This window comes from Phyllostomus discolor, chromosome 13, assembly GCF_004126475.2.
Source record: "Phyllostomus discolor isolate MPI-MPIP mPhyDis1 chromosome 13, mPhyDis1.pri.v3, whole genome shotgun sequence".
NCBI classification, from domain to species: Eukaryota; Metazoa; Chordata; class Mammalia; order Chiroptera; family Phyllostomidae; genus Phyllostomus; species Phyllostomus discolor.
In genome coordinates this window covers 13,694,053-13,716,261 of record NC_040915.2, presented here as the reverse complement: position 1 = coordinate 13,716,261, position 22,209 = coordinate 13,694,053, and the positions used below count along the sequence as shown (strand labels likewise).

General features: G+C 39.1%; 1 protein-coding gene across 1 annotated transcript; it reads right to left on the bottom strand.

The window, feature by feature from the left end:
* Positions 1–18,214: 18,214 nt before the first annotated feature.
* Positions 18,215–21,726, bottom strand: PCDHB1 (protocadherin beta 1). Its single transcript, XM_028529027.2, has one exon. The coding sequence runs from the start codon at positions 21,230–21,232 to the stop codon at positions 18,776–18,778; it is 2,457 nt and encodes an 818-aa protein (XP_028384828.1). The 5' UTR covers positions 21,233–21,726; the 3' UTR covers positions 18,215–18,775.
* Positions 21,727–22,209: the final 483 nt, after the last annotated feature.

Sequence of the window (22,209 nt, the reverse complement as noted above, 5' to 3'; positions counted from 1 at the left end):
ATGTTTCAAATATACTGTATGGAAAAGTTAAAAAGAACTATACCAACATACTTCTACCCTATTTAAATTTAAAAGTTATTTACATTTTGTCACATTTGTTCTATCCATGTACATTATTCTATGAACACATGCCCTCTTTCTTTGCTGACCCATCTGAGTGTAACTTGAAGACATCATGACACCTCACTGCCAAAAAAGTCATCAGGCATCTCCCAAGTATAAGGGCACTGTCCCACACAATCATAATGCCAGAATCACACCCTACAAAATTAACAATGATTCCCTGGTATTATAAAAAATCCAGTTCATATGAAATCTCATTATCTTTCCATTACTCTTCCCTGACTTTCCTCAACTTGGTAAGAATTCATATTCACTCCTGAGGTTTTTTTTTTAAAGGTACTTACTTTTTCTTAACTATCTGTTATAAGAAATATCTTAGAAATTTTGTTTTTTAATCAAGTCTCATGATTATATTGGGTGTTACATGTTTATTCTAGAAAAGTCTTCCATCTTTTACATCTTTTATGACATTTAAATTTTTGAAGTGTTCAGACCAGTTGTTTTATAGGAAGTCCTACATTAAGAGTTTGTCTGATTGTTTCCTCATGGTGTCACCTGTTCCTCTATCCTCTGTATTTCCAGGAAACTGGAATGGATGATTTAGTAAATGTAACAACAGCATCACATTCCTTAAAGCTCTCATTTATTTACTATGACTGGGTTTTAAATTTTGGGCAATCACAGGTTCCCTTTCTTAACATTTAGAAATAAATTCCTACTGGTATTTGTTGATCTTATTTTTACTTTTCATGATTAATTTTATATTAATATTATCATTCAAAATATTTTAATTCATTGACATTGAACATTTAACACACTTCACCTAGATGAATAAAACCCAAATCAAGTCTTTAAAAACAGGTCTTTATGCAGGCTACAAAACTTAAGGTCATATGAAGATATAGTGATGATCATGTATCTCATAAAGGAAAATAATGACTAGTAGAGCACTTGAAATTTTACATCTAACCAAGCATTTGATTATTTAGTTATGGTAGGTTCTCTGAACTAGAGCAGTTATGGTGAATTTTGGGATAACATAAAGGAGAGAAAAGTAGGAAATGTGAAGAAAATTACAAACTCCATCACCTCTCACAAGAATTAAAAACTTAATATTTAAGACATTTCAGAGAAAAAAATACTCAGGAACATATTATGTTTTGCTGTGCGAAAAGAAAAAAATTTAACCACCCCCCCCATGTTCGAGTCATAGGTGTTCTCACCATGCACAAGCTTTCACCCTTCTTTCCATTTCAAGGCTCTTCATACATCTAGAAATAAAAAGAAGTTTCTCTTCTTCAGGGCTGATTGAACCAGTGCTGATATTTTATAATTGTCAATGGTTTCCAGATTTCAATGCATTATATCCACTATGCTATTTTACTACACTTGATCCTAGCCAAAGGGTGGAGAAGTGATCCATTATGTTATTTCAGATCATTTAAATTCTTAAACTTTGATGACAGGTCAAATTCCTTTTTGATTACCCTTTACAAATGCTTTACTCACTCAGCAATCAGATGGCAAAAGAAGAAGGGTTTTTCAGTGCCCTACCACTGAGGCCCTATGGGAAATACATGTGCAATATTCCAGCATGGGAAGGGAGTGTTCCGGCACCTTTTATCATCTTAGGGTAGAAATTTTGGGCCTGTAGTAACACTCAAACAATTTGCTTTTGCCTTATTAAGGACATAAACAAATGTGTTGTTCTGTAATCTGTCAATATATACAGTTCACAAAGCTCAAGCAAGCAGGATTTTAAAGTAAAGGTGATTCAAGGGGTGTATTCTCCTCCCCAGGACAAATGTGCAACTAATGGCTCTGAAAGAGATCCTTGCATAAGAATCTTGGCATTTGTAGTTTAAGGAGAATCACAAAAGTCTACTGACATAAACTGTTTCCTTGGAAAAAAAGTTTTGACCAGCCACTACCATGGGCTCTAGCCTGATTTGAGTACATACAGGTTGTTTTGCCTGTCCATATTACATGACATTTCCTTTTTATTCACTGGAGATGCTAAGATATTAATTGATAAGAAGAATTAATTATTTTTATGTTTAATAAAAAAGAAAACTGTAAAAATTAACAAATACAAATTTAGCATTGCAATAAACAGCAACTTAGTAAATTACGCCTTAAATGGTGAGAGATTTATTTGTGTCAATGATTTTTTTCAATGTGCAGTTGACCCTTGAACAATGCATGTTTAAACTGCATGAGTCCACTTGTATGGGTTTTTTTTTTCAGTGAATACCTGTGCTGTTTTTGATCTGCTGCTGGGTGTCTGCAGATGTGGAGGGCTGGCTGTGCGCATTGATATACACCATTTTACACAGGAGCATCTGTGGACTTCAGTATCTTCAGGGGTCCTGGAACCAATCCCCTGTGGATACCTAGGGACAACTTAAGTTTGAGGGGAGTCAAAACTTATATGGGAATTTTGACTGTGTGGGGGTCAGCACCCCTAACCCCTGCATTGTTCAAAGGTCAAATATAGTTTTATATCTGTACTTGATTTTGTGTCACCAATGTCATCAAAAATTATCACATGACTTTTTTCAAATATAAAATAACAACTACATGATATTAACCATCTCAAATAAATTATTACTTGAATTTAATAGATGGAGACCAGTTTTGATGAAAAGTAGACTATTACAATTTATCAGCCATCACATATGAAATATATGACTCTAAAATAAATAGCCAGACCTTCCCTGGGAAGTTATGAAGACTACCATTTTATGTATAGACCTGGGATGAGTTTCCTTGTCAAGCTTCTATATATCTGCCAGTTTTAGAGGTAACTTGCCTTTGGAAGATCAAAGAAAATTAGGTAGGAGCAGAAAAATAGTTTTTTTCTGTACTTAACAATAAAGAGGTTAATGGCTTCTAAACAAACACCATTGTGAGGTAAATGAAAAGACAGAATAGCTAAGCCATCAGTACTTGTTGAATATAAATTAACAATTATCTGTGTTTCAGAAGAAAACACTACTGAAGTCACAGCCATAAAATAACAACTCTAATGTTATTCAGAAAAGCGATGCTTTCCTCTCCTATTTACCCAGACCCCCAAAGCAGAAATGCCGAGGATGATACTTGTCTCCACCTATTGTCTATTTTTCAGTGTCTAGGAACCTAATTTCATTGGAGAGAAAGTGATGTTGCATGTATCTCTCTCGTCTCTCTCCTGCATTAGGTTGGCAGAATACGGAATATTTTCTTTTCATATTCAATGGAAATTTATGTATAGACCTGGGATGAGTTTCCTTGTCAAGCTTCTATATATCTGCCAGTTTTAGAGGTAACTTGCCTTTGGAAGATCAAATTTCATATTCAATGAAAAGAAAATTCTGGAAGAAAAGATCAAAGCATTTTCTTGTTGTTCCAGAGCACTGAGATTATGATCCTGAAAGAGGTGAAGCCTGTTTCTGGAAGGACTCCAGGATGAGCAGACAAGTGTCAAAATGACCAAATCTGTGGACATGTCATCCAACATGCTTCACATGAAGAAAGATATTTCTGAAACTATTTCCAGAGTGAATTGTTTGAGAATTTGCCACATAGCTATGAAACTGCCTGATAATTTTCTTGCATTGGGTATCTATAATGCACAAATATCAGTAGATTTAAAATATTTCGTGAGTACTTTCCAGAAGTTAGAGAATTCAGTGAGCCTGGAAAATCCATCCAGCCGTTTCTTGTTTACTGAGACTCAATCTTCGGCCAAGACTTCGACAGCCAGGTTGCTGAGAGGCCTGTATCTCAAGGGTTGTCTCCGATCGATCGGTCGTCAGGATTTGGACCGCAGGCGTCCCAGGGAGTGTCGATATCTCCCGTTCCTTTCGGTGAGAGTCAGACTTACCTTGCTTGGGTTGGTCTTCATCCAGCGACCTTCCCCCACGAACCGGCAAATTATTTACCTCACGATCGCATTGCTCATTATTGTGCAGACGGAAATTAAACTGATTGTGTAGTTTCCAATGATGAAAATTTTACCCAAATCTCATGCACGCACCCAGAGCGCATTCTGGAAGGTTCAGAAGAATTTTTCAAAGGGTAGACATCTCAGATTCACAGATTTTTCTCAGAAAACATAAGTTTACACCTAATATTTGGAAATGCAGAGCGCATATGAGTTTGCTTTTCTTTCTTTTTTCCTTTCTTTTAAATTCGGGAGCAAAGGCTCTTCTTGGCTGGATCGAACACAGTTTTTGAGCTCTCACCCGTCCTCCCGCTGCCACGCGCACGCTCCCCTCGCCGTCGGGAGCCCCAAACCTGCAGACGCTCCGACCAGAAACGCAGCTGCTTCTCCCCGCGCGGCGCCCGGGAAGGAAAGAAAACTCACCACTTGCCTTTTCTGCCAGAGCTCCCCCGCGCGGTTTCCTGCCCGGCCTGAGTGCGTAGTCTTTAATAAAAGAAGCCTTCGGAATCCTTGTAAGAGGGATCACATCAACTTCTGTCTAGTCTCATTCACTGGCAAAAAGGTGTAAAACGTGGGCTCGCCGGAGGCGTTTTCTAACGGGCGGGCACCCCCAGCACCCCGCAGATTCGGTCTTTCCTAAGATGGAGTCTGCAGCGAGCGCGGGGCTCCTCCTCCCTCTTTTGAGCCTATAGCGCCACCAGGCGTCCGCACCGGGGACCTGGGGGTCTACAGCGCCTCCCGACGCTGTTAAGAGCCTGGTTCGTGGTCTCTTCGTCTATGGGCGCATTCCTTATCTCCTGATAGGTTCAATTACTTTTATGGTTTTTAGTTTAGCCAATGTGAACAAAACAATTGTTAGTATACCGCTTTATTATCATATCATCAATTATTTGATCATCATAGTATCATAGCTGTAGTATTTGTTCCATATCAGGTCGGCCAATCATTTGGCTATGCATTCATTGATCTTATAAATTCATTGGCAGGTGTTTTCTGTCAGATTGTACCCAGGCACTGGGAAAGGCACAGGGGATGTAAAGTTCAGTAAAGCCTGGTGTCTACACCAGGAGGTTACAGCCTTTACTGGGGGAGACCCAAGAGGAGAGAGGATTGCTGTTGTGCGTGCTAAGTGCAGAGACAGAGATTTGCACTGGCGCTGCGGGGCACTCAAAAGGGATATTTAGGTAAGAACAGAAATGGGGTATCAGGAAAGATTACCAGAGGAGGTGAGGTTTAAACCAAGATGAATTTTATGGTGCCAACTTAAACACAGACCCATTGAAATGATTTTTTACTATAAATAAAGTATTTCTGATTTCGCAGGAAATACCATTTCTCAAAAGATGGGAACATCACGGCATATGTAGAACGCAGTCTTTCAGCCAGTCCTCAACAGCACACACCCCTCACCTGTGTGAGGTGACAAGGACTAGGGGTGAGCCCTTTTTTCCTATTTGAGTTTGGCCCATGTACCTAATGCTCAGTTTAAAGGAGAGTCCTGCAGCTTGAGCAAGTGCACGTGTGAGTGGTTTAGTCTGGTAACATTATCTTTAGGAGACACTTTTAGATGGTGGTTAAGAACACAGACTTTTATGTCAGGAAGCCTCATATTCAAGTCCTAGCTCTGCTACTTCATACATGTAAGATTTTAAAAGTTACTTAGTCTCTCCAAACTTCAGTTTCCTCAACTGAAAACAAACGGATATAGTGATGTTATCTTATTCATGCAGCTGTGAGGATTAAGTGAAATAATGCTTATGAAATGTTCAGCCTAGTCACCAGAACACCGTGGTGTTTCATAAATGCCATTATTAGTGTTTATACCATAAGGAGAATAATTTGCCTACATACTTCTGTTAACTTCTACAAACAAATGTTAAGTCTAAATGACTCCTAAAAGGGAAGCCTTGTGCGGTATTGGTGGGAATGTAAATTGGTGCAGCCATTATGGAAAATAGTGAGTAGGTTCCTCAAATAATCAAAAATGGAATTACCACATGATAGAATAATCCCACTTCTGGGTATGTAATTGAAAAAAATTAAATTACTATCATGAAGAGATATCTGCACCCTACTGTTCATTGCAGCATTGCTCATAGCAGCCAAGATGTGGAAAAACCTAGTTGCCCATGGGCAGATGGGTGGATAAAGAAAGTGTTATATGTATGTGTGATGAGATATTATTCAACTGTAAAAAGGTAAGCAAATACTGCTATTTGTGGTGACATGGATGAACTTTGAGGGCATTATGCTAAGTGAAATAAGTCAGACAGAAAAAGACAAATACTGTATAATCTCACTTATATGTGACATGAAAATGACGCACTCATAGAAACAGAGAGTCAGTGGTGGCTGCCAGGGCCCAGGGCTAGGGGAAGTGGGGAGATGCTGGTCAAATGGAATAAACTTTGACTATAAGATAAATGAGTCCTGGAGATCTAATGTACGGCACAGTGGCTATAGTTAACAATACTGAGTTATACACTTGAAAGTTGCTAGGAAAGTAAATCTTAAATGTTTTTGCCATGCCAAAAAAACCGAAAAGGTAATTATGTGAGGTGTGAAAGAACTTTTTCAATTATTTCAATCAGACTTTGATGGGAAAGAGGGGAGAGCTATTGTTTGTTTCTGTTAAAATGTATTGTAAGCCCTGACTGGTGTGGGTCAGCAGTCAGGGCACATGCCTGGGTTGCAGGTTTGGTTCCTGGTCAGGGAACGTACAAAAAGGCAACCAATCAATGTTTCTCTCACACATCGATATTTCTCTCCCTCTCTTTCATCCTCTCTTCCCTCTCTCTGAAAATAAATGAATAAAATCCTTTTAAAATACATTTTAAGTTAAGTTCTTTCCAACTACAAGTTTATTAGGAAACAACATTGGCTTTCTGGCTTCTTTTGATTTATTTTGAAGAATTTTGTAAATGCATAGCCTTAGGAAATTATTGAACATTAGAACTACAGAACAAACAATAGCATCATTGGGTTGAACTTTAAAAATCATCCAATTCACAGCCCTGGCTGGCGTAGCTCAGTGGGTTGAGCATGGGCTGGGAACCAAAGTGTTCCAGGTTCGATTCCCAGCCAGGCCAGAAACCCCAGCAACTGCACATTGGTCTCTCTCTCTCTCTCTCTCTCTCTCTCTCTCCCTCCCTCCCTTCCCTCTCTGAAGATAAATAAATAAAATCTTTAAAACAACAACAAAAAAAACCTTTAAAAAATCATCTAGTTCTGTGTACCCATTTTGAGGAATCTGAGAGTTAAAGGAGGGAAGAGCTGGCCCTAGGTGAGATGGCAAGGTATTTCCCAGCTGAGGCTGAAACCCTGAATGGACTAATGACTCTCTGTTTCTGGAAGGGATTTAGAAGAAACAGAAGCAAAAGGAAAGCTTTCTGGCCTAGACAGATTTAACCCAAGGATGATTCTACTTTTGAACTTTATATCTTGGAATGGAATGTCTACTACATTTACATTGATTCAACTTTTAATAAATTGGGCTGTTAGACATCACAGAGGCAACTAGCAGCTGTTTTTTTTTAAAGATTTTATTTATTTATTCTTAGAGAAAAAAGAAGGGATAGAGAAAGAGAGAAACATGAATGTGTGGTTGTCTCTCACACATCCCCAACCAGGTACCCAGCTGCAACTCAGGCATATGCCCTGACTGGGAATCGAACCAGCAACCCCTTGGTTCACAGGCAGGTGCTTAATCCACTGAGCCACACCAGCCAGAGAAGAAGCTGTTTTTATTAAAAATGCAAAGGAGTTATTGTCAGACTTCATAAATCTTGGGTAATTTGAGAAAACAACCCAATATGTTAACTAAATGTATTCAAGTTATGTTAACCTTTGGCTATAGTGCTTTGCCAATATAAATATCTTTTGCATTATAAAAATGAATAAATGACTCTTAAATTACATTCTTTCATCTTTCCCCTTAACTCACTAAAAAATACAGCACATTCTTATTTATATAAAAATCTAAAAACTTTAAGCATATAGTAAATTATGAGTTTTACTTCTTGTTTGGGGTTTATTTTGTTTTGTCTAGTTCTTGAGCAGGAGCTTAAATTATTGATTTGAAACTTTTCCTCTATCCTAAGGTATGTCTTTAGCACTGTAACTGTCCCTCCTAGTGTGATTTTCATTGTGAAACAATGATAAGTTGTATTTTTATTTTCATTCAATTCAATGCATTTCCTTAAGATTATTTTCTCCTTGATCCATGGATTATCTTTTCAAGATTTTATTTATTTATTTTTGGAGAAGGGAAATGGAGGGAGAAAGAGAGGGAGAGAAACATCAATGTGTGGTTGCCTCTTGTGTACCCACCCTTTGGGGACCTGGCCTGCAACCCAGGCATGTGCCCTGACTGGGAATCGAATCGTGACCATTTGGTTCAAAGTCAGACACTCAATCCACTGAGCCACACCAGCCAGGGTGACCCATGGATTATTCAGATGTATGTTAGTTTCCAAATGTTTTAGAAATATTCATCTCACCCTCCATTATTGATTTCTAGTTTGCTTCCATTGTGGTTAAAGAGCATCTTCTCTATTCGTTTAGGTTTGTTTTATTTCCCAGGCTACAGTCTATTTTTGTATATTCTGTGATCACTTGAAAAGAGTATAATGCTGCTCTCATTAGGTGGAGTGTTCTGTAAATATCTGCTAGATTTTGTTGGTTTATAGTATTGTTGAGTTCTTGTTGAGTTTCTGTCTAGTTGTCTCTCAACCGTTGAGAAGGCAGTAGTGACGTCTCCAAACCATAGTGGATTTGTCTACTGCTCCTTTCAGCTGTCAGGCTTAGCTTCACAAATTTCACAGCTCTGCTGTTTTATGCATATACATTTAGGATGACTGTGAACTGGTGAATTGCTTCTTGGTGAGTTGACATTTATATCATTATTAAATAATGTTCCTCTCCATCTCTGATAATTTTTCTTTCTCTGAAGTGTACATTATCTGAGGTTAATATGGCCACTCCTGCTTTCTTTTCATTAACCTTTGCAAAATATATCTTTCCCATTCTTTTACTTTCAACTTGCCTGTTATGTTTGAAGTGAGTTTATTATAGAATGTATTATACAGAGTCATGTTTTTAAATCTACTCTGACAACCTGTCTTGCAGCTGGTGCATTTTGACTATATATTTAATGTAATTATTCATACGTTAGGGCTTAAGTCTGATATGCTATTTATTGTTTTCTATTTGTTTTGGTTTTTTGTTGTTTTCTTTTTACTCTTCTTTACAATAGGTTACTTAAGCATTTTTAAGCATTCGATTTGATATATCTATAGTGTTCTTGAGTATATTGCTTTATGTAGCTTTTAAAGTGGCTGCTCTAGGTATTGCGTGTATATGTAGATAATTCACCCCAGTCTCCTGGTGTCATCACTTCACCTCTTTGAATGAAGTACAGAAATATTACCTCCCTTCATGTCTCCTTTTTCTCTCTCTCTCTCATTTATAATGTCATTGTCTTAATGATTCTCTCTACATACCTTTGGAACCACATAAGACAGTGTTAAAAGCTTTGTTTCAGCATAACTTAGAAAAGTCAGGAGGAGAAAGCCTATTGTATGCGCCCAATTTTTTTTTGCTTTGGCTGACTGTTTTTTCTTCCTTCCTATTTTCCTAGATTCCCTTTTCAATTATTTTTATTACATTTAGAGAAATTCCTTTAGCCATTCTTTTAGGGTAAGTCTGATGATGATGAAGTCTCTTAGTTTTCCTTCATCTGAGAATGTCTTGACATTCCCTTCATTCCTGAAGGATATTGTCACAGGGTATGGAATTCTGGGCTGACAGCCCTTTCCTCCAGTCACTAAAAATATCGTACCACTTCCTTCTGGCCTCCATCGTTTGTGATGAGAAGCCCCACATCATTTGAATGTTTTGTTCCCCGTGGGGTAAGGTGTCATTTTTCCCTGGCTGCTATCAAAACTTTTCTTTGACTTAATTTTCAGAAGTTTGAGTACAATGCATCGTAGTCTGTATTTCTTTGGGTTTATCTTACCTGGGATTTGATCAGTTTCTTGAATATCCAGGTTTATGTCTTTTGCTAAATTTGGGGAGCTTTCTCTTTTTCTTTATTTGACTACTTTTTAAGTCTTATCTTCTCTCTGATTTCAATGTCACCTATTTCTTTTTCTTATCTAATTGCCCTGACTAGGGCTTTCAGTACTATGTTGAATAGAAGTGACAAAAGTGGGCATCCCTTGCATTGCTCCAGATATTAAATGAAAAGTTTTCAGTTATTCATTATTTTCCATGATGTTAATTATGGGCTTTTCAAATATAATCCTTATCATGTTGAGTTTCTTATATACCTAATTTCTTGAGGTGTTTTTTAATCATAAAAGTGTGTTGAAGTTTGTCAAGTGCTTTTTCTACATGTTAGGATGATTATGTCATTCTTATCCTTCATTCTATTAATGTATTATATCACATTCATCTGCATATATTGAACTATCCTTATATCCCAGAGATAAATCCCATTTGTTTATGGTGTATGATTTTTCTAATATGCTTTTATTTTAAAAATATTTTATTTTATTTTTTAGAGAAAGGTAAAGTGAGGGAGAAACAGAGGGAGAGAAAAATTAGTCAATTGCCCTCTGCACACCCCAAACTGGGGACCTGGCTTGCAACCCAGGCATGTGCCCTGACTAGGAACTGAACCTGTGACCTCTTGTTTCATAGGCTGGCATTCAATCCACTGAGCTATACCAGCCAGGACTCGAATATGCTTTTAAAAAATCCTCACCCAAGTGTATGTTTATTGATTTTAGAGAAAGGAAGGGAGAGACAGGGAGAGAAAAACATTGATTAGTTGCCTCCAGACTGGGATCATACTCACAACCTAGGTATGTGCCCTGACTGGGAATCAAACTTGTAACCTTTTGGTGTATGAGACAATGCTCTGAGCAACTGCACCATCCAGCCAGGGCTCTTCTCCTATGCTTTTAAACTTTGTTTGCTATTATTTTTGAGGATTTTTATATTTATGGTCATCAGGGATATTAACTTGTAGTTTTTCCATGGTGTCCCTGTCTAACTTTGGTATCAGGTTGATGCTGGCTTCATAAAATGAATTTGGAAGTGGTCTCTCCCGTGTTTGAAAGAGTTTAAGAAGGATTAGTAATAATGTTTGCTAGAATTCATCCATTAACCATCTGGTTCTGGCCTTTTCTTTGTTGGGAGGTCCATAATAATCTATGGTTCCTCCAGGACTGGCGGTAGGATAAAGTATCTGCAGTCCATGGCAAGAAATTTGCCATCTTGGCAAGAAAAAAAAGCATTTTCTCCTTTCTGCCTTTCCCTCCATTCTCTTCTTCTGGAACTTCTATTGGGTCTATGTCCAAATTTTTCAACCTATCTTCCAGGTCTTATGTGACAGTTTTAAAACCCGATTTCATGATTTTTTGACACTCCTCTATTCAAAATGTAGGGCCTCTGCCCCTCTGCTTAAATCTGATTTCTGATTGCTTGACTAAAGTCAAGAAAGTGTGATGGAAGGGGCATTTGCTCTTGGACCCCAGCCACCATGTTTCAAAGAAACACAGACCGTATGGAGAGGTCACGTGTAAGTTTTCTGAGTGACTACCAGCATCAATCATGAAAGGGAAGTCATCTCCAGATGATTTTAGCCCACAGCCACCATGTCACCCCAGTCTTTGAGCTTTTCTACTGGAGGTTTCAAACACCATAGTGCAAACAATCCATCCCTGCTGTGTTCCCACTGAATTCCTGACCCACAGAGTTCATGAGCATAGTGCAGTGGCTGTCTCATGGCACTAAATTGTGGGATGGTTTGTCACATAACAATAGATAACTGGAATGTAACATCTTTTACTGCTCTTTCATAATTTTTTATCTTATTGTTCTGTGCTATTGATGAATTACTTAGTTATGTACCAGTCTACTAATTTGTTCTTCAATAGCTCCCAGGCTAAATTTTATTCCATGTGCTGAGGTTTTGTTACATGACTGTGTTTCATTTTTAAAATTTCTAATAGGCTATATTTATATCCATCTATTTTTTAAAAGGTTTTAATTTTTTCAAAGGTTTTTTGTTTATTTATTTTAGGATAGAGGGGAAGGGAGGGAGAAACAGAGGGAGAGAAACACCAATGTGTGGTTGTCTCCCACACGCCCCCTGCTGGGAACCTGGCCTGTAAACCAGGCATGTGCCATGACTGAGAATAGAACTGGTGACCTTATGGTTCACAGGTCAGGCACTGAACCCACTAAGCCACACCAGCCAGGGCTATATCCATCTATTTTTTAAATTTTAGTCTCTTATCTTGTATTCATTCATAATTTATTGTCCATTTGTGGGTATAAGTCCTGAATTCATCTCTATAAGTATCTTTGTTTATTTTGAACAGTACTGTTTTTAAAGTGTTGTCTTCTTTTTACTTGCTCTCCTGACCTATGTTCATCTACTAGACCACACAAACATGGTCTAGAGCCAGGTCTCATAATAGTGACTTGGGCTTCTGGCACAACATGGCACTAAAAATAGTACAGTTAACTTCAGTGAGCCTGCTCACTATAAGTTCAGTACCTGCTTTGTGTCCTCCAGCCTCCATCAGTCTGAAGCCTACTATAATGTACAACTTCAGGAGTCTTTGGCAGCAGTTTTTCAATCTTTTATTGTGAACAATGGAGACCCATCCTAGCTCTGGCTCTAAGCAGTGATCCTGATTTTTATTCTCCATCTTTCATGGAGAACGTTTTTCTCCTGATAGCCCATTAAGAGCCAAACTAATGCCAACTAGTGCCAACTTCCCATCTAGTGACTTCCATTTCTAGCTTTGCATTCTTAAATTTTCTATTTTAATCATTACCTGTAATTTCTATGTTTAAAGTAGTGCACAGGAGTATAAGCGTGCTTCATCAGCTTAGCCAGAAAACCCCTGTTATTTTTACTATTAATATTACTTTTAAATGTTAAATAAGGACAATCAATAGTTTAGTAATATTATTTAAAAGTGTTACACAGTCCTGCCTGGTGTGCCTCAGTGGATTGAGCATGGGACTGCAAACCAAAGGGTCACCAGTTCGATTTCCAGTCAGGGCACATGGCTGGGTTGCGGGCCAGGTCCCCAGTGGGGGGTGCTCAAGAGGCAACTGCTCATTGGTGTTTCTCTCCCTCTCTTCCTCCCTCTCTTCCCTTCTATAAAAACAAATAAATAAAATCTTTTTTTAAAAAAAGTCTTACATGGATTTGGAAATAAAGTCAAATTTCTGGTTGAAGAATGGGTCTCTGATTGTCTCATACTTTAATTGTTGGGAACTGCCCTGCCTGGTTTCAGAAGCTGTAACCCCCGCCAATGCTAAAGCTGGATAAGTGACCTTAGGACCATAAGCCACTGAGGAGACAAAGCTTATCTCCCTAGCAGAAGTCCTGCTTCTGCTCCTTTTACTTCATCCATAAGTGGCTCCCAATGCTCTGTCATTTAGCCAATGATGGGTAAGATTCCCCAAAGCGGGGAATGACCTAAAACAGGCACGATCACGTGGGAGGCCCCCAAGGGAAAACTTTGGGGGCTACAGCAAAAGAAGGTGATGTACCCTCACCCCTCGGCTTAAACAAAGCCTGAGTCCTCATTGTCTGCGAGAAATCTCTTAATCTCTTGGCTGCCTTGCTTCCCTTGCTCCACCTAAGCCTGAAACAATGACAGAGGGTGGTACAGCCCTGTGCTAGAAAGGGTGGGTTCCTCATGCAATCAGCCCTAAGAAAGAATATGTGAAATCCTGTGAAACCTGCTTTGTTTAGAATGCTCTCAATTAAATGATAAGGGTCCAAGCAAGAAGTTTGTTCCTCAGAGTTTTACAGCTCTTTAGCTACCTGACCCTGACTCAAAATAGGCCCTCAGAGTTCTTTGTTATCTGTTGTTTAATCCTTACTGCCTGGCAATGATTAATGAGCTTTACCTAAATTCTTGTGTAAATGAACCCAATAAAAGCCCATTGAGGAACAGGCTCCTGGCCCTTCTCCTGTGAGGGATTGGCCACCTTTCCTCCCCAAGCAGATTATGTCTTGGTAGACTTATTCTCACCCGTGGCAGATGGGGGCTCTGTGGACAAAGCTCCCCCACATTTAATGATATTCAACTCTATAGAAAATAGGCCTTTATATGGGAGAATTATATGGATGAATTCTATTTCCAAGAATAAGGCAAAAGTAATCTTAAATAGAAAACAACTATAACAACAACATATATATATGTGACAGAGAAAGCAATATATTTATTTATTTATAGGAGAATTTAAAAAAAAGACCAATTTCATTTCTTATATATGAGTATGTCTAATTCCAGCATATAAATCTATTTCAAATAACATATCTATTATACATATCTTTTAAATATATAAACATGTCTACATATTAAAGTTTAAATGTTTTATAATTTAGTATCTATTTAATAGTTTTATGATTGTATGGAAATTTAAAATCAAGTTAATGTGTCTTCATTTAAAGTTAAAACATCATTATAAATAAACCTTAACAAAATCAAAGAAACTTACACTTGTTTAAGGTAATCTGACATACAGTGTTACAAAGAAATACTAATTTTGATCAAACTGTGTTTATCTGGATAATTCCAGTCCTCAAAATCTTCTCTTCATCCTAGATAAAAGGGTTTGCTGAACAACAAAATAAATAATGATAACATTTGACTATAGCCCAAATAATAGAGTAAATATGCATGACTCCACATATAAAGAAATAACTAATAAATAGTCAATAGGGGAAAAGTAACAAGTTTTTCTTACAAAATAATTTCAATTAATGTAAAAGATTCAGGAAAATGGAAAATCACCATTCAAATGCCACAGTATTAATTACCACAGGAAATACCCAGCGATGGGTACTAAAATTATTAGTGAGCAAAAGTGCAAGCAGAAACATGGTGTTTGCATAGTTTCAAAGTGTCTCTTCCCAAGTATTTATTAATTGCCAAGGGGAATATAGTAGTAAAGAAACTTGGCAGATATTATCTTGACCAAGTGATCAAGATTAACACTACTAAGCTGTTCATAAATTTTGTTGTTTTTCTACTACAATAAAAAAGGATCAACAACACCAGTTAATATGACATAGTGACATCAGGTGCCATTTAATATGATGCACTGAGGACACAGTATTGTTCCCATGGCATTCTTCCCAGTAGTGAATAACATCAATTTAATCATAAGAAAACAAAGACAGTCTCAAACTGAAGGTCGTGTTTGTTAACTAAATTTTTATGGTAATCATTTCACAATATAAGTCAAGTCATTATTATGCATACCTTAATCTTATACAGTTCTATATGACAATCATATCTCAATAAAACTGAAAAATTTGAGGGACATTTTACAGATAACTGACTAGTACCCTTCAGAAGTCTCAGGGTCATGAAAGACAAGGAAAGGTTAAGGAACTATCACGTGTGGTAGAAACTAAGGAGACATAACTAAGTGTATTGTGGGGTCCTGGATTAGATCCTTGAAAAGAAAAAGGATACTAATGAAACAACTAGTAAAATCTGAATAAAGTCTGTAGTTTAGTTCATAGAATGGTGCAAGGTTAATTTCTTAGTTTTGATAACTGTGCTATGGTTATGTAAGATGTTAACATTCAGGGAGGGGAGGTGAAGTGTATATGGGAACTCCATACTATTCTTGCAGTTTTATATCTCATAATAAGTTTTAAAAGGCTTTAAACACTTTATAACTTAAAACTCCCAGTGGAAATGTAGATCTATATGCATTTTGAAGTGAAATTGGTCATTGAAACAATTTGTCCAAACCAGCTAGATATTTTTATTAAATATTTATCAGGGCATTTTTATACAGGAGCACTTCAAGGCCTTTGAGTTATAGTTTTGAATATATACAAATAGTTCTAATGTCACCTGACATTTAGGGGAGAGTACGTGTCCTAATCATTTCCATTCTTTGCATTAATTTGCTCATGAAAACCTGGACTTAATCTCAGCTGATATATAGTTCTCTCCAAATACAAATGGCTCACATCATACTCAGAAAATTGATACAGAGATGTTCATTTTTAATCATCAGGTACAATTGAAATTTTCTTGGGAACTTTAGGTCTGAATAAAAGTGAGACAAGATCATCATTTATTCCAGTAGTTCCCAATCTGCAGTCAGTGGCAAAATTTTCACAGGTCTAAGGCAAAAATGAAAAAATAATGGCAAAATGCATTTTTATAAAACTATGTTTTTTAAAATTTAAAGGACAGTTCCCGTATGAGGTTGATGTCTTATTGTTTTGTATTAACATATTTCTTTTATGAAATAAGTTTTAAACATTTTAATTTAACATTCATGCATAGAAAAATAAAAAGTTGACAAATCTACGTCTCTTCATTTTGTGTATGTGTGTTTGAACTTTACTGCTATTTGAAATTCAGTCTTAAAATCACTAATCTACACCATTTTCTTTTGTTATCACTGACATCAAGCCAGGCTCCACTAATTATGCTCGCATCGTCAAATGTAATCAAATACAATTATGTAATCAAATGCATTTAATCCAGTGGCTTATAGTTAATAACATTTTAACAATTTACCACTTACCCCTAAAATTTAATTCTGTGGCCCTGATTGGTGTGGATCAGTGGACTGAGTGCTGGTCTGCAAACCGAACGGTCGCTAGTTCTATTCCTGGTCGGGGCATTAGCCTGGGTTGCTGGGCAGGTCCCAGTTAAGAGTATGCGAGAGGCAACCACACATGGATGCTTTACTCCCTCTCTTTCTCCCTCCCTTCCTCTCTCTAAAGATAAATAAATAAAATCTTTTTAAAAACTAAAAAAATTAATTCTATGGTATTTTCTTTCTTAAAGCCTCTGATTTCAACATGTATTATCCTAACCCAAATACTCTGAAACATTGTTCTATGTTTTGTGCAAGAAAGACCTTTAGTCCAGTGAGCAGGATTATATATCAATTTATGGAAAATATGGAATATTGATAAGAGAGACAATTTATTGATATCCTGAATTTCCTTCATTTATTCTCAAAATATTAAGGAAAATATTGAAGTCAGGAGAGGTTACATCAATTCTGCCCTAAACATCTCCAACATTCTAAAAATAACTTAGCATTAATTTTTAGTATATCCCAACCATTAGGTAGACAGCCAGAGGTGGTACAATTAGGAGTCAGTCATAATTCCAAGAATAAGACATATATCAAAAAATATAATCTAGTATGTCTGAGAAATATTTTGAAAGGTAGTGCCCTACCCTTGGAATTCCAGGCACAAATATGGTGCCCCCTTATATGGGACACATCCTTGTGGGTCAGAATTTACACACATTTTATAAAATAAGGCACAGAATTAAAGCCTCATTAAAGCAGACTTTCTTTTATTTTTAAGGCACAGTTAGTAGTATTGATAGCATTCTTGACATATGGTAATGTTTCAACATTGGTTTCTTTAATTTTAAAATAAGAAAACTCTCCCTGGCTGGTGTGGCTCAGTGGGTTAAGTGCCGGCCTTCGAACCAAAGGGTCTCTGGTTTGATTCCCAGTCAATACACACACCTGGGTTGCAGGACAGGTCCCCAGTAGGGAGGCATGAGAGAGGCAACTACACACAGATGTTTCTGTCTTTCTTTTATATAAGTAAATATTTTATTTACTTATTTTTAGAGAGACAGGAAGGGAGGGAGAAAGAGAGAGAGAGAGAGAGAAACATCAATGTGGGGTTGCTGGGGGTTATGGCCTGCAACCCAGGCATGTGCCCTGACTGGGAATCGAACCTGCTGTAAAGCCAGGGTAAAATAAGAAAACTTTTTAAAAAAATATTCTAGTTTGTTCTTTTTCTTAACTTTTTTAAAGATTTTATTTATTTATTTTTAGAGAGGGGAAGGGAGGGAGAAAGAGAGAGAGAAAATCAATGCATGGTTGCCTCTCACATGGCCCCCACTGGGGACCTGGCCTCTAACCCAGGCATGTACCCTGGCTAGGAATCGAACTTGCGATGCTTTGGTTTACACCCCATGCTTAATCCACTGAGCTGTGCCAGCCAGGGCAAAATGAGAAAACTTGAAATAGCTTATGAAGGCAAACAGCAATAATTAAAAAGAAACCTAACTTGTACCCCTACTTCATTTCACTTTGTGAATAATTTGCTAGGAAATATCTCTTTTTCTCAGTTTCCATGTCATTCCTTTAAAACGTTCAGAAGGGAAAATGACATGAAAGTGTATTATTTTCTTAAGGCTACTTAATTGGTATTAATGAATTCTCTTTCCTCTAATATCTTTTTATTTTGTAGTTGTTCAATAACAGTCATTAACTACAATAAGCCTAATTTATTATTTTGTCATCCACCTTTCATTCCCTACATTCAAATAACTGCTCTGCGATAAGGAGTCACGTAGATATCTGTGCATAAAGAGAGATTTGGGACTTGCCTAAGGCTCCAAACAACCATTAAGAAATCTACATCTAACTTAATTTTTTCTTTTTCTTTTCTTTTTTAAATTAAATTTATTGGGGTGATGTCCCACTCACAAGGGACAAAAATCTAGAAATTTCTGAATAATAATAAACTGCATTTCTCAAACCTAATTGCTTTCTGATACTATATCAAAACTAGAAGCTAGTTTTCTCTCTTGTGTATGTATATCTTTCTACTAGAAAATAATTTAAAGGCAAAGTAAAAGGATACCTCTATGGAACTAAGCATTTCCAGGACCAGCACTAATGGACTTCCAAGGGAGACATGAATGACGGCTACATATAGCGCATGAACATGAGTTACATGAAGTCATCAGGTACTCGGGCATGACCCTCTGACCCCGGAGACCTATTTCTATCAGAATCAGGTGGTAAACTGGAACCAGCCCCTGTTTTTACCTCTCCATTGCCCTGGGGAAAGGGGAAGTTGGGCATAAAGCGCTTAAGAAACCGGAACTCACTGGTGCTGGTGCCAGTAGCTGAGCACATTTCATAGGCACAAGCCTGGGATAAAGATCCATTGGCTCTTCCTTGTACCAGGTGGTTAGGGAAATTACAGTCATCATAGAAATGCTCTTGAATGGTGATCTTTTCTCTATATTTAATTTTCTGGTAGATGTGTATAATGGAGATCACTGTGACAGAGAAGAGAAAGAGAAAGGAAAGTACAGCCAGAGAAATGACTAAATATCTAGTAGTTGGATTTACCCTTGCAGGATGCTTGGATGGACCCCGGAACTGCAGATAGGGCTCAGAAAAGCCATCTACCAGCAGGATGTTGAGTGAAGCAGTAGTGGAAAGAGCTGGTTGGCCATGATCCTGAACAAGAATGATCAGTTTCTGCATCATGGGGTCTCTCTCAGATATCTGCCGCAATGTACGGATCTCCCCATTTTGTTGTTGAACAGAGAATAACCCAGAGTCACTGGCCTTAAGTAGATGATACGAAAGCCAAGAGTTCTGACCTGAGTCACCATCCACAGCCACCACCTTAGTCACCAGGTAGCCTGCCTCTGCAGACCTGGGTACTAGGTCATTGCAAGGCAAGGTGCCATTCTGCAATGGGTACAAGATCATTGGGCGGTTGTCATTGTCATCCAGGACAACCACTCGGACAGTAACCTGGCTACTCAGTGAGGGGAAGCCACCATCAGTTGCCTTTATCACAAACTGAAAATCTTGAATGGCCTCATAATCCATGGTTCTCAGTGCATAGAGCTTCCCATTGTCTGAATTTATGGAGATGTAAGCGAAGACTGATAAATCTCCGCTTTTTGGAGGCAGCAGAGAATATGTTACTTGGGCATTCTCGCCCAAATCTAAATCCTCAGCATGGACCTTGCCAATAAAAACTGCAGGGCTGTTGTTTTCCCGAACAGTCAAGATGTAGGAGTCTTCCTGAAACACTGGGGGACTGTCGTTAATGTCAGATATTAGCACCTCTATCACAGTCTCTGTGGACAGATTGGGCGGTCCGGTATCCATGGCCACAATAGTGACGTTGTAGCCGGAGACCTCCTCCCGATCCAAGCCTCTGTCAGTGACCAGCGAGTAAGCATTCCGGAATGTAGGTTTGATTGCAAAGGGAAGGTCTTCTCTGAGGAAGCAGGTGATTTTTCCTCCCACTCGAATGTCCCGGTCTCGGATAGAAAAAAGAGCCACTACAGTTTGTAGTGGGGAGTCCTCGGGGAGAGGGCTGGACACAGAGGAGACAGTCACTTCAGGGGGGTTGTCGTTCACATCCACCACTTCCACCAGGACTTTGCTGTGCGCAGAGAGGCCTCCTCCATCGGTAGCTTGAATGTCAATGTCGTAGGTTTCAATGGCTTCAAAATCTAGGGGCCCTCTCAGTCGAACCTCTCCAGTTTCAGAGTCAACCTGAAATGTCTGGAGAACTGCTTCTGGGTTTTGAGCTAAAGAGTACGTTATCTTCTTGTTGGAGCCCTCGTCTAGGTCCGTGGCAGTCACCGTGGCCACCAAAGAACCGTTGGCGCTGTTTTCGGGCACCTGAGTGCGGTACACCAGTCGGGAGAACTGGGGCACGTGGTCATTGACGTCCAGGACCTTCACGCGGATGTGGGCGGTGCCAGACTTGGGCGGGGACCCACCATCCACCGCCGTGATTGTCAGGTTGATTTCAGGCTGCTCTTCTCTGTCCAGGGGTTTATCCAGTACCAGCTCTGCGTATTTGGGTCCGTGGCTACGGAAGCGGGTGTGCAAGTGGAAATAAGCGTTGGCGCTCAAGGTGTAGTTTTGGAGACCGTTGAGGCCCACGTCCAGATCCTGCGCGCTCTGCAGAGGAAAACGGGAGCCCAGGGGGGTGCTCTCCGGAATCTTTAATAGAGGCTCCTTGTTTGGGAAAATCGGGGCATTGTCGTTGATGTCAAATACCCTGACCTCGGCACGGAAGGACTGCAGGGGCTCCACCAGGACTATTTCAAAGTGCAGAACGCACGGGTCAGCTTTGCCACAAAGCGACTCGCGATCCAGTTTCTCCTTCACGAACAGATCGCCCGTCTTGCGGTGGAGCCGGAAGTGCAGTTTGTCGCCCTCGGAAACCAACCGCGCCCCGCGCGCAGCCAGCTTCCCTACCTCCAGCCCCAGGTCCTTAGCCACATTCGCCACAAACGAACCACTCTCCATCTCCTCCGCCACCGAGTAGCGGATGGTCGCCGCACCCCCCACAGAAATGCACAGAAAAAGGAGAAGAGACTCCACTTGCCTGCTCTGCAAGAGTCTTCTGCGCGCCACTGCCATCCGTTCTTAAAAGCTCACTCTCTGCAGCAGCCACCTGTTGCGGATAGGATATACTTTCACTTTCCTGCCTACAGGTTCCTGCATCTGCTGCTCCCGGCTGTGCTAGCTTCTCAGCGCAGCGCCGCCAATGGCCAGCTGAGTCCTGTAAGCTGTTTTGCACTTGGAAGAAAATTTACACTCCCCAGTCTATCGAGTGTATTAATAGGTATGCTCTCATTCCAGAGAGTTAAGTAGAGGTTGGAAGTTTGTTGCCAAAGCAACTGCAGGCTCGCCTTGTAATCCTTTTCAGAAGAAAAGTCCATGGGAATTGAGAAGCCAATGGAGAATTCTCGCTCAAGTTGAAGTCACCGTTTCTGTGAGCCGGCTGGAGCCACTGAAGCAACCTGCAACCCAAGGAGTAAGCTACTCTGCACACCCCACACAGTCCGCCAGAGACCAAGGGAGAGGCAAAAAGATCTTGCAGTGTCTTCGGAGTCCCAAATGATGGGGCAGGTTGGCTTGGAGGAAGGGATCAGTAGAGAGAAAAAGGGTGGACAAGCAGACATCTTTCAGGAAACTGGGATCCAGTAGGTACACTGATAGGGAAATTGTCCAACTAGCCTCCTGGTTTGCACAAACCCATTCTTTTTCCCAGCGCTCTCAAATGCTTGGGAAGCAGCAAGTTTGGTACTCAAATGATTATGATGGCAGTAATATTTACTGTGCACGATTTCTACATACTGGCACTGTGTTGAGTGATTTACATGCATTTTTAATTTAATCCTTGCAACAACTTTTTGAAGTACACATTATTATTTCTTTTTTACAGATGGAGAAGCTGAGCCTGGAGAGGGTTTTTCAGTCTTCCAAGATCTCCTACCTAGTACATATTAGAGAAGAAACTCAATTCAATATTGCCTGACTGCAAAGTCTATGCTCTTAATCAGTATACTATTCTGCTTGTCATAAAAATATAGTGGATAAGTAGCCCTGGCTGG